Genomic DNA, 12,386 nt, shown 5'->3' with positions numbered 1-12,386 from the left:
CTGGAATGTATTCATGGCTAAGCCATTACTTGGTAGGGATGCCAGTCTCCAGGCGGGACCTCAAGAAGAAGAAGAGTAGATTTTCCACCCTGCTCTTCACTACCTGAAGGCGTCTCAGTGTGGCTTACAATCACCTTCCCTTCCTCTCCCTACAATAGATATCCTGTGAGGTTGGTGGGGCTGAGAGAGTTCTGAGAGAACTGACTGACCCAAGGTCACCCAGCTGGCTTTGGACTGGGGTATCAAACCTGGCTCTCCAGATTAGAATCCACAGCTCTTAACCACTAAACCAAACTGACCTAGGGATCCCCTGGAATTATAGCTCATCTCCAGACTATAGAGATTAGATCCCGTGGGAAAAATGGATGCTTTGAAGGGTGGGCAGGGCACTATGATGTTGTGCCCCACAAGTCCCTGTCCTCTCCAGGCTCCATCCCCAAATCTTCAGAAGTTTCCTAAACTGAATCTAGCAATCCTACCCCCTAACCCCTACTGGTACCTGGGGGGATATGGCAACCTATTACTTGGAGAGGCTGAATTCAGACTGAATAATAGAACTGAAATTAAGAAAAATCTCTCAATGTAGTTTTAACAACTAAAAAAAACAAACCAACAAAAGAACCCCACCTGCATTGTTTTGTTCTGTGGTTAGCACAGTCTAGATACTCACCCACGTTGAATATCCGCACGGCCGGCCTTTGAAGAACTGTAAGGAAGAGAATTCTGCAATCCATCCTGTAATTTAATACTAAATACTGCTTTAGCCTATGCATGGGTAGATATGTGCAGCAGTTTCTCTCCCTACCACCATCCCAAGTCTTTAACAAGCCTGAACACTTTACTTTCAAACCTACATGATTCTTACATGCTTTCTTCCTGTGAAAGAGAATAAAGAGACTGAATTTGCCCAGCAGGCTTTAGGGCTGAGTAGAGAAATTTCATTTGTTTGATGCTGATTCAGCCTCTACCTACTATCTTACTGGTTTTCCATTTATATAAGTTATTTGCAGTATTGGTTGATGTTAAATCAAGGTGACTTTTACATCAACTGGTGAGTTAATATCATCAAGGAAGGGAAACCAATTTTTAAATTTAAATTGTGCCCTATTTATATTAATAGCTTCCTAAATAATAATTCATACTAAATGGTTAGTCTAGACACTAAAATATATAATTTACAATTATATAGAGATCTTGTGTTTTTATTTTACAATCATTCTTTCCCACCAAGCAAACTCAAGGCAGTTTGCAGTATTTCACACTCAGTGGATGTGACAATTAGGGATGGGCACAAACAAAAAAATTAACTGCAGTTTGAGCACAAACCAGGCTGGTTTGTGGTTCATTTCAGTCTGGTTCATTTGGTCTCACCATGCCCAAAACAGAGAACGAACTGCCTTTTTTCCCCCTTGGTGGTTCATTTGGTTTGCTTTTGTAGTTCATTTTTCCAGAAAGAGTGGAGTTGATTCAATCAGTTCCTAGGCAGTGCTGGGGGTGGAGCCTAGAAACACCCATAGCCATTGTTCATAGCTTGATTGACTGTTCAGGGAGCCAATCACAGAGCTCCCAATCTGCTCTATGGGAGCAGACACCCTGACTCAGCTGTTTTCACTTTTGAAGAAAGAAGAGTTAGTTGTGAGAGCTGAAGCTGAGCTTTCCTGGGGGCACCTGTTTTTGAGGGCTATAACTCAACCATCCCAAATCCAATCATTGCCAGTCTTGGAGCTGAGAGTGAAGGCCTGCTGAAGACTCCCAGTGAGTTTGGCATCTCTAACTCCTAAGGGGGGCTGTTCTACACCTCCTAAACCAAATGAACCATGAACTGGTTCATGCAATCAAATGAACCACAAACTAACATGAACTCCCTTTTTCCCAGTTCCATGGCTAGTGACAATACAAAAAAGCAATTATAATTCTCAATTTCAATTTCAGACCTTTAATGGCATAGCATAAGATACAGAAAATATTTAAATGGACAAATTATAATTCTGCTAATTCACTGCTCCCCCCCCTCACTTTCCTTACCTGAACTGAGCCAATTAATTTTGATAGAATGGGCCATCAAATCATTTTTTAAAGGAATAAGTATAGTATTATCTTCCAATTTAACTTTAACAATTTAACATTTTTTATTAAATGATCCATCCTACCCCTGATTACTTGTGGAAACTATAGAGCAGAGTCCTAGTTGCAGTAGGGAGATTAGCCTTGCCTTCAGTGTTTTCTGATTCCAAGTATAAGCTTCCTGTGGCCAGGTAACACAACCATGTTTCCTCTTTGAAGTTATGGGAGTGGCTGTAGCTCAGTGATAAGAGCATCAGTGTGGTATGCTAAAGCACCCAGATTCAATCCTTGGAATCTCCAGTTAAGCATCAGTTAATAAGTGATGTAAAAGACCTCTGTCTGAAATTTCTGTGTCCTGTAGAACTGAATTGATGCTACTGTTTTATGCAGCTGTTTCCTATATTATACAGCAACAAACCCAGTACTGGAAAGCATCACTAGTGATCCACTTAGATATATACTTAAAAACTAAAATATGAAGGAGCCCATGAAAGAAGCAAAATGGCTAACTCATGCCCTTCGTTTTATGCAATGCATTTTTTACTCCCCCCACCACCATTTGATCAGACCATATGTATTCCCTTGTGTTTTCTAAAGCCTTTTGCTTATGAGTTTCTGAGTTCACCTAAGCTCTTCATTTTTTTTTAACTTGCCTGTCCAGTACAGGAACAAAACTTTTTAAAGCTTTCTGTGCCTGCTGACACATTCTCTTCTGGACATGGATGTGTTTAAAGAAACAGACCAGTAAGGATTTTAATGGAGTAAAAAACATCGCTAGTTCAGTTTAACAAAGACTTTCCAAGAAAAGGTTGACTCTTTTGACCAAGTCACTGTGTTTCGGAAGTGCTGACTTGGCATTCTTCTGTTTTTTCCTGTTTCTCATGAATTGAATGAGTTCTGCAAATGGAGTGAGATGCAGTTCTGTCAAGGCTATACTTCCAGTTGCTTTAGGAGTGTCAAAATGTGAGATTTTGGAGGAGTTTACATGTTGGTTGTGTTAGTGCATTGAGATTTATTTTAAAATTTATTTTTAGAATATGTTTAGGTGATTCCTTCAAGACAAATTACAAAGCTCAGTATTCCTGATCATAAGAATCTGAAAGACCAGAGAAAAACTACTAGGTGTAAGATGAAATCCTTGCCTGTCTTTTATATAAAGACACTTCAACAGCTGCTGCATGTACTTGAGGCAGTTAACTTGATCAGCAAACTGTAGACTTCCAAAACCAGTATGAATTATGGCCAGTGCTAGGGATAATAGAGGGTGCTGTTACAGAACTAGAGCTGCAGAGCTGTAATCTTAGCAATAACTTGCGATGTTGTTGGCCTTTCCTTCAAGGCTTCAGCATCAGTCAGCCAACATTAGTGTAATTATGGCCAAACTAACCTCTTCCCTCATTTGTCAACGGGCAGCATTGTTGTCTCAAATGCTCTTTATGCAAAAACAGGAGATGGCATGTGGATCCTCCATTCAAAACTATTAGTCTATTTCTGTAGCATGCAGTGCTGTAGAACATCTTGGTTTACCTGCCTTTTCCTTTTATGGTTTTAGGATTGGATGAACTTGTTCATGTGCAAGGTTTGTATATTCTTAGTTAAAACACAAGTTTAGTAGTGCCTGCCCTCCCCCCCACCCCCAAATTTGTTGGTTAGTTGTAGAATAGCAGTGCCTTCAGTAGTTGTCAGAACTGAGGGTATATATATGTGTCCTCAGCAAGAAAGTTGCAACACATTCTCCACTGAATGATTAATATTGTGAGGTACCCAGTGCAAAGAAGGACAAGACTCCTCTCAGTAGTTCTGTGGTTCGTCTCTTGTCTGAAAAGCTTGACTTGCTAAAGGCTCACTCTTTCCCTTCTTTGCAGATTAGCTGTTCTGTTTTGCTTTCTGCCATTCTATATCAAGCATCATGTTATCTCTTATCCAAATGTACCTGTAGAAATCAAGAGCTTGTTTCCTCCTGCTGTAAAAGGAAATTATCTTGCCTCTCTTCATGTACACCTTCCTTTTACAGGGAAGTAACATCAAGGTATGTAGTAGAGGATCCCTGTTTTCTAACTGGAAAACATAATTACATTTCTCTGTACTTGAAGTGGAATACATTCAAGATATTTGTGATATGCATAGGCACTAAAAATTGCTCTTTTGGGGAAAATACTATGCGAGGTTTGTGTTGGGCTCTGGCAACATTATGATTCATCTAGTCCAACCCTTTGCACAATGCAGGAAATTCGCAAATACCTCCCCACACACCCACTCAGTGACACCTGCTCCATGCCCAGAAGATAGCAAGAAAACCCCTCCAGAATCCCTGACAGAGGAGTGTAACGGAGGAGACCCTATTCTGAAAAAAACAAAAAAGACCCCAAAACATACCCTGTATTTCATCATGCATCTGGCTGAACAAAATAACTCTGCAGTGTTTCTTACTCAAGCTGTAGCAGTGGGGAAGTTCTGCAGTGGTGGAGAGCCATGGTCCCCTAGCTATTCGGAAATAGTGAACTGAGTGATACAATCATTCTTCCGGTCCCAGACAATTAGTATGGATCACAAGGGAAAAAACTGGTATGTTGGAATCCCAAGACATTTAGGGTTCCATTTTTAAAAAGAAAGAAAAAAAGAATGCTGTGTGGAAGACAAATAAAGTACCTGCCTGCATCAGGACCTGAAACTTTTGACTTTTGTACCATCTGAACCTTCTGAGATATATAAGGTTTATGCCAGGTTAATTTGTGAAATTATTTTACTGGTTATCACCTTCAAAGCCCCTCATGATCTTGGACCCATATGTCTGTTGGACTACCTCTCTTGCTGTACTCCACTGTGACAGTTTCATTTATCTGAGCAAAGCCTTCTGAAAGTGCCACTCTTCAAATGGGTGAGGTTGATAGCTGCCCCTACAAGTGCATTTTCTTGTGGCTTTCATCTCCTGAAACGGCTTCCCTGTGGTCAGGAAGACATCTACCCTTTTATCATTCTTCAGTTTGTGTAAAACAGAGGTGTTCTGGAGGCCATTTTTAAAAAGGGAATAGTGCTGTAGTATAATGGTGTTGTTCAAGCGGATGTTTGTATAAATGGAATAGGAATGTAATGTGTATTATCTTGCTCCTGCTTCCATTTTCTGCATTAAGAACATAAGAAGAGCTCTGCTGGATAATCCAAGGGTCCATCAAGTCCAGCATCCTGTCTTATACAGTTGCCAACCAGTTCCTCTGGAGGACCAACAATAAGGCATAGAGGCTGAGGCCTTCCCCTGATGTTGTCAACTGACTCTGGAATTTAGAGGCTTAGTGCCTGTGAATGTCGAGGTTCCCCTCAGTGACCATGGCTAGTGGCCACTGATAGACTTATTCTCCATGAGTCTATTTAATTCCACATTTTAATCACTTGTTATAAAAAGAAGCATTTCCTTATGTCTATCCTGAATCTACTGCCGATTAACTTCATTGGATGCCCTAGAGTTGTAGTATTTTGGGAGGAGAGAATTTTCTCTTTGTCAGCTCTCTTCACCTCATGCATAGTTTTATAAACCTCAATCATGCCCCCCTTAGTAATCTCTTTTCTAAATTGAAAACTCCAGACTCTTCAGCCTTTCCTCAAATTGAAGGTATTCCATTGTTTATGGTATGTCGTATCTTTTATTTTAATGATGTTCCAGTTTTGTACTTTTAGTTCTATTGCATTTTGTTGGATGTCTTATGCTGTCTGAATGCATTATTTTATATTCATAATCTGTCTTGCACCTCAGCAAGAAAGGTGGGCTGTAAAATAAATAATAGTTGATACAGATAAAATTCTCTTGTTCAATTTCTTCATTTCAAAAGTAATGGCTGTATTATAGTCTAGAGACTGAGGCATTTGCACTTGCCTTGAGGGAAAAGAATCTCTTTGGACTAAACACAGATAATCCAGTCACACAAGGCCATCCCCTGTCATGTTCTTACTTACCAGTTGTGCTTGCTAAATAACCAGAAGGATATTCTCATGCACACAGCCAGCTTCAGTATCAGTCCTTTGTATGCTTTTAATAAGAGAAAAAGTGCCAAAAGGCAAATATGTTCCCATTTGTCTACAGTTGAATTACTAGCCCTTATGTAACAGCTTGCTTACTGAATTCTTACCAACCCCAAATTTATGAAGCTGTACCACCAAGGGTGTTATGGACATACCATTGAAACTCATTGGCCTGGATACTAAGGTTCTGTTCTGCCAACATAGCACAAGTTTCTCTGGTAGAATAACTTCTCCATCTGTGGTCAAGAAAAGCAAGAGCTTTAAAGAATCCTTCCTCTTGCTGCATACTTGCATGTTGCTCCCCCTTTCACTTCTCTGCAAGTGCATAAAGTGGGGGGACTTAGAGATGAGAGGTAGGAAAGTTGCCTTCCTCTAAGCATGATTGCAACTGTGTTAATTAGGATCCAACTCTTGTTGATTTAGGTGGGCAAAACATAAAATTGTTGGTCAGATTTGCTTTTGTATTCCATAGGCCTTCCAAACTCGTGTGCTGAAGATGAAGTCTCACATGCGGTTTCAGGCTTATTTTAGTCTGCTGAATTGTCAAGTGCCACACCAGCATCTCATGGGGCTCTAGTGAGCAGCTCTTACACTTCAGTCTGAAGGGCTTTTGTGGAAGTTTATTCCATTGAGCAGACTGAATATACCAGGTTATTAAAGCAGTACTAGCGCCTCATCCAGAAGACATGTTATGATCACTTTTGGTTAGTTCAGCGTTGTGTATTGATACTACAATTTTAACCAGAATGTTCAGTTCTTATTCCATGAGGCAAAATGTACTGGGATAGTTTAGTCCACTGTGCTTTTCTGGAAACAATGTATTTGAATGGGCAATGTTCATGGATGATAGACTTGAATAGATTCAGATTCTTTCCCCAAAAAAATGATCTGATAAATTTCAGTTGTACTTTGCAAACTAAAATTTAGGTCTGGGATGTGATCTTGCTCAAGGCAGTTGTATTGGACACCCAAAAATGTATGTTTATTTAAGTATCTGTTTCTGGGTAGTAGCAGTTGTTTTTTTAGAGGAAAACAAGGACAACAGTAATTTAAACTGTTACATATGTCTTCATATAAGAATACTTTTAACAGGAATAATAATTTCCCATCTATCTCTTCACCCTGTTTCAAGAGAACCAACTTATGTTTTTGCTCATGCCCTAGATTTTAATGTAGTACAGTTTCCAGATCCGATTAAATGGCAATACCAAGAACAATTAAATTATTTCTGAGGCTGACACCACTGTTCCAGACTCCCATTTTTCAAAGCTAATAAGAGGAAGTTTTCTTCCATACTGTTAATACCTTTCCTCTGACTGTTAGAGTTGCCCTTCATAAAATTGTCCTTGTTTATATAGCTGGAATTGCCTGGAATATTCAGTTCAGTTGTTGCCATTAATGGCAAACATTGATTGGATATAGCTACAATTTTTATAGGATCCTGTCAAGACTCCAGTAGTTCAAAGAGCACAAACAGCCCACTTCATTAATGGTAGTTTATTGACTCATGACAGCAGCGTATAGGCAGGACTGGCTTTGAAAGACTGGCAAGGCGGGCTTTTTGCCCTCTTATATAGGATAACTTAAACTGTTACATTTTCAAAGGAAAGCAGGGAGCAAGAAAGCAGGAAGCATCAATCCCCCCTCCCCAAGACATTCCCAGGCCCCTTTTGCAGGCTGTCTTAATCTGGAGGCGTGACCTTGGTTTCCCTTAGTAACCCCCTCAGACCAGTGTGAAGGAATTTAGATAACTGTTACAAAGAGAGAGCCTCAGCAGAAGTGAGGAAATAGAAGTGAAAGTTCTTCAGCGAATAGAAAAAAATGGCAAGGCACTTGACAGATCCATGCCGGAGATGAGCATTAAGTGCTTATTATATCTAATAAGGCCAGGACAAATAGATAGAAAGCAAGCAAATACAAAAGACTGGATAGTAATTATGGTCACTACAGAATTTGAAATAGCCCACAAATAGGGTTGTATTGTTTGGGGAGAAAACTGTTTCCAGTTTACCAGCACTGTCTGTTTCAGGGTGTTGGGAATAACTGAAAGATCTTGCCTTTTATTCCGGAATTTTAATAAGTTCTGAATGTCTTATAATTGTATCCTGAACTACTTCAGTGGTGTGTGTTTGTATTTATACTATAGGCATATTAACATTTGTGGTGTTTACATTACATTAAAGTATTCATGTTGTTCTTGTTTTATTAATTTGACATTAATTGCTGCCTAGGTGATAAAGCCCTTGATGGCTACAGTAAGAAAAAGTATGTCTGCAAGCTGCTTTTCATCTTCCTTCTGGGGCATGATATTGATTTTGGCCACATGGAGGCTGTGAATCTACTGAGTTCAAACAAATACACTGAGAAGCAAATTGTAAGTAATGTCTTATCCCTGGGTTGCACTTATAAAAGTTCTGCTTCTCGTCTAACCTATAGGTGAACTGTGAGACAAAGGAATTGCTACCTATTTTTAAACAGCTTTGCGTTTGTACCTATAACTGAGAAAGATAGTGATGACCCATATGCATGATCTTCCACTAATGGGTCATTGCTAGTGGCCACAGTTTGATAAGAGAGAGACTAAGAGGAGAAAGGGGGGAGTCAAGAAGGAGAACATGTAGTTAGATCCAGAGCAGAATTTCCAGTTATGTTGAAGCTATTGTGCAAGCAGAAGCACAAGAAAAAGATGCAGTAGCTGTTTATGCTAAGTGAAAGTTATTATATCTTCACTTGTGTTTCTCCTTTTGCAGAATATTGTTTGAGTAATTTCTGAGCACAGTGATAATAATCATCTATAGTAATAATTCTCTTATCATGGCCAAACCGAGGATGGACATTCGCTAATATTTTGAGAACAAATGATTGGCCCATCACATGTCAGTTAGTGTCTCTGGCATCCCATAGGCTGATTTTCCTGCCCCACGTACTCAGGCCCAGGAATGTAGAACAAGCTGCCAGAAGCAGTCTTACTTCAGAAACAGTCACATCTCTTAGCTCTTCTCTGTCAACCAGCTTCAAAAAGGGCTGCAGAGCTCCTGTGTCATCACAAAAGGCCCTGTCAACAACCCACACAGATGGCCTCCCAGCACACAGCCTCAGAAGGCCACTGCAATAACCAGGGAGCCTGGCACCACCTCAGAGAGCATGGCTGTCCCACCTTTATTGTCTTTTACTCCATCTCTCCCTCCTCTCCTCAGCCTCACCCCGAGATGGTTGCCTGAGCAAAGGGGGGAGAGAAATGAGGAGAACGATGTCAGTTGCTTTGGTCCCCCCACCCCACCCCCGCCACACACACACTGTGAAATTGCATGGCTGCCCACTTCAGGTCAAGAAATTCTACATGGGAGGGATCAGCTCCCCTTGAGATGTGGGGTGTGTGTGTGAATGCCTTCACTTGGGTGGGTGGGAAGACAGCCAGAATTGGGGGGGGGGGGTGCACTCGCCCAGAGGCCTTTAGTGGTACCTTTCCAGGTTGGTGGGAAATTCCTAAGGGATCACTAAAGGCCTCTGAAGGAAAGGCCTTTCCTCCTGGGGAACCACTGTTGCCAGTCTCCAGATGAGGGCTGGAGATCTCTCAGAATTACAACTGTTTTCCAGATAGATGCCAGAGATCAGCTCCCCTTGAGATGGCAGAGGGGAGTAAATACCTTTGCTTAGGTTGGTGGGAAGACAGCCAGATTGTGGGAGGGGGCACTCACCCAGAGGCCTTTAGTGGTACCTTTCCAGGTTGGTGGGAAATTCCTAAGGGATCACTACAGGCCTCTGAGAGAAAGGCCTTTCCTCCTGGGGAACCACTGTTGCCAATCTCCAGGTGAGGGCTGGAGATCTCTCAGAATTACAACTGCTGTCCAAATAGATGGCAGAGAACAGCTCCCTTTGAGGTGGGGGAGGAATTAATGCCTTCACTTAGGTGGGTGGGAAGATGGCAAGGCACTTGCCCAGAGGCCTTTAGTGGTACCTTTCCAAGTTGGTGGGAAATTCCTGGGGATTCTGTGGTGGAATTTGAGAGGACATACGAGTTGGAGCTTCAGAGTGGGATCTGCCAGACCCAGGTTCTTGCTGTGGAGCTGATTGGGTGATTTTGGCATAGACTTCCAGCTTAACCTGTTTCACAGGGTTGTTGTTCAGATCACATGTGGGAGGGGGGGGAGGAGAATGATGCAAATTGCTTTGCCACCGCCCTCATTGTGAAGAAAGACTGTAATTTTCCTATGTAGAAGCTGCAGGGAGAGGGAAGGCAATGGAAAACTGAAGTCAGAGGGGCAGATAAAGGAAAGGAGATAGGGTTGCCAACTCCAGGTTAGGGGTGGAGTGTGAGAAGGGATAGGACCTCAGACAGGTACAATGCCATTTCCTTCTGGGGAGGCACTGGAGATCACTCAGATTTGCAACTGTTCTCTGGATGGCAAACATTAGCTCTCCTTGAGGTGGTGGGGTGGGTAGGAAGACAGCAAAGGTGGCAGGCACTCACCCAGAGCCTCCTTCTAGAGCCTGTTGTATTTTTCTTCACAACGGGCCTTACTCCTAGTAGATATAATAAAAGCCTAATGGGTGGCTCGATCCTCAATTTTTATTGGCAGTTGTGGCCACCACAGGAGTGGCCTTGCACTGTCACCACTTCCCCCTGTCATTGGGTAGCCTTGCTGTGACCCACCTACTGCTGGCCCTATCAGTCCAGAACCCCATCAGAATGGCACTGACCTTTGAGCGAGACAGTTCTCTGCTGACAGGTTCTCCTGTAGCCTTACTGATTACTACTGCCTCTCCTCAGTCCATCCCCCCACAACAATGTTGCCACCGTTTTGCTGCCTCCAACTAACACTCCCTGCCAAAGTTGCATTCGCCCAGTATACACACCCCACCCCTACTGTTTGAGAGGTGATGTGTATATATTCTATTTATAAATATGCCAGAAACTCCTTATAGGGCAGTATTCCACCTCTTCATTTACAGCGCAGTCTATGGTTGAATCCAGTGTGAACTAATATCATGTGGCAGACATACTTGCATAGGTAACATTGAACATCATTTAATAGCTGTATACACTGAAGCAAATTCTGACAGAAAACAGTAAAATATTTTCAATGGAAATTAATAATAATATTAATAATAATAATAATAATAATATTTTATTTTTATATCCCGCCCTCCCCGCCGGGGCGGGCTCAGGGCGGCTGACAGACATGGGAATCCCATGAATCATAAAACAACATAAACAATTTTAAATATCAGTTACAGTAAAAATTATTTAAAAGTTAATAATAATATTTTATTTTTAAAATATTAAAGGAATATCCCATCACAATGGGGGGAGGGGGAAATTCGGCAGCAGCAGAAACAGACTTTCTATATCAGGGGTGTCAAACTCATTTGTCATGAGGGCCGGATCTGACATAAATGAGACCTTGTTGGGCCAGGACATGTCGGGCCGGGACATGTGTGTACCTATGAAGATTAGGTAGCAGAGATACAAACTTTATAAAGGACACAAACATCATTAATTTTTTTTTAAAACCCTTAAAACATGCTTAAAACATTGGCACTCGTTGGTCTTAAAGGTGCTTTCTTTGTATTTTTCCCATGGGATCCAGGGAACTGGGCAACAGAAGCTGTGGCCCTTTCCTTCCTTCTCCAGAGGACAGGGGGGAGCCTAAGCCAATAGAAGGAGGAGAGGAGAGGCTCAGTAGCTCTGCTGTGCGATTGAGAGAGCCTGGAAAAACAAGCTCTGCCTCCCCCTACCCTCTTCCCCAAGGGAGGACCCTCAGCCAATGAAGAAAATAGAGGTTTTGCTCTGTAGCTCCTTTGCAGTTGAGCAAGCCTTGCAAAGCAAACTGTTATAATGTATAAAGCAGACAGATGGAAATCTTCATCATGCCACTGTGACCACAGAAGAATGTAATTTTAAAAGTATGATGGGAATAAGGTGACAATTACAATTCAAGAGGCATGTTAAAGTAGATGCTGAGCTGATAAAATTTAGTACACCTTCCAGAGATGTCAGGGGTGTATGGCAATATGGAAAGAGTTATGCAAATGAGTTGTGCTAATGAGCTCTGACACCTCCTCTACAAAATGACCCCTGCTCTCACTCCTTCCCCCCTTATTTTTCTACCTCCCTTCTGTTCTTTCTCTCATTCTTTCTCTGTATCTTTCTTTCTGTGTTTTTATTTCATTCTGGCTGCGATCACACACTAAATGATGCACTTTCAATTAGAGTTGCCAGGTCCAATTCAAGAAATATCTGGGGAATACCAGGAGACTTTGGAGGTGGAGCTAGGAGGCATTGGGGTGCAGCCAGGAGCAGGGGT

The 12,386-nt window shown here is 41.7% G+C and overlaps 1 protein-coding gene across 4 annotated transcripts in view; it reads left to right on the top strand.

Moving 5' to 3' along the window:
• AP2A2 (adaptor related protein complex 2 subunit alpha 2) overlaps positions 1–12,386 on the top strand; it is a 75,702-nt gene that overhangs the window by 25,860 nt on the left and 37,456 nt on the right. For all 4 annotated transcript variants that reach the window (XM_060263028.1, XM_060263026.1, XM_060263027.1 and 1 more), the window contains exon 3: positions 8,310–8,452. In XM_060263028.1, the coding sequence (XP_060119011.1) occupies positions 8,310–8,452 (143 nt within the window). The remainder of the gene's footprint in view (positions 1–8,309; positions 8,453–12,386) is intronic.

Source organism: Heteronotia binoei, chromosome 21, assembly GCF_032191835.1.
Source record: "Heteronotia binoei isolate CCM8104 ecotype False Entrance Well chromosome 21, APGP_CSIRO_Hbin_v1, whole genome shotgun sequence".
NCBI classification, from domain to species: Eukaryota; Metazoa; Chordata; class Lepidosauria; order Squamata; family Gekkonidae; genus Heteronotia; species Heteronotia binoei.
Note: the sequence above shows the minus strand (reverse complement) of the source record. Positions and strands in the feature narration are given on the sequence as shown.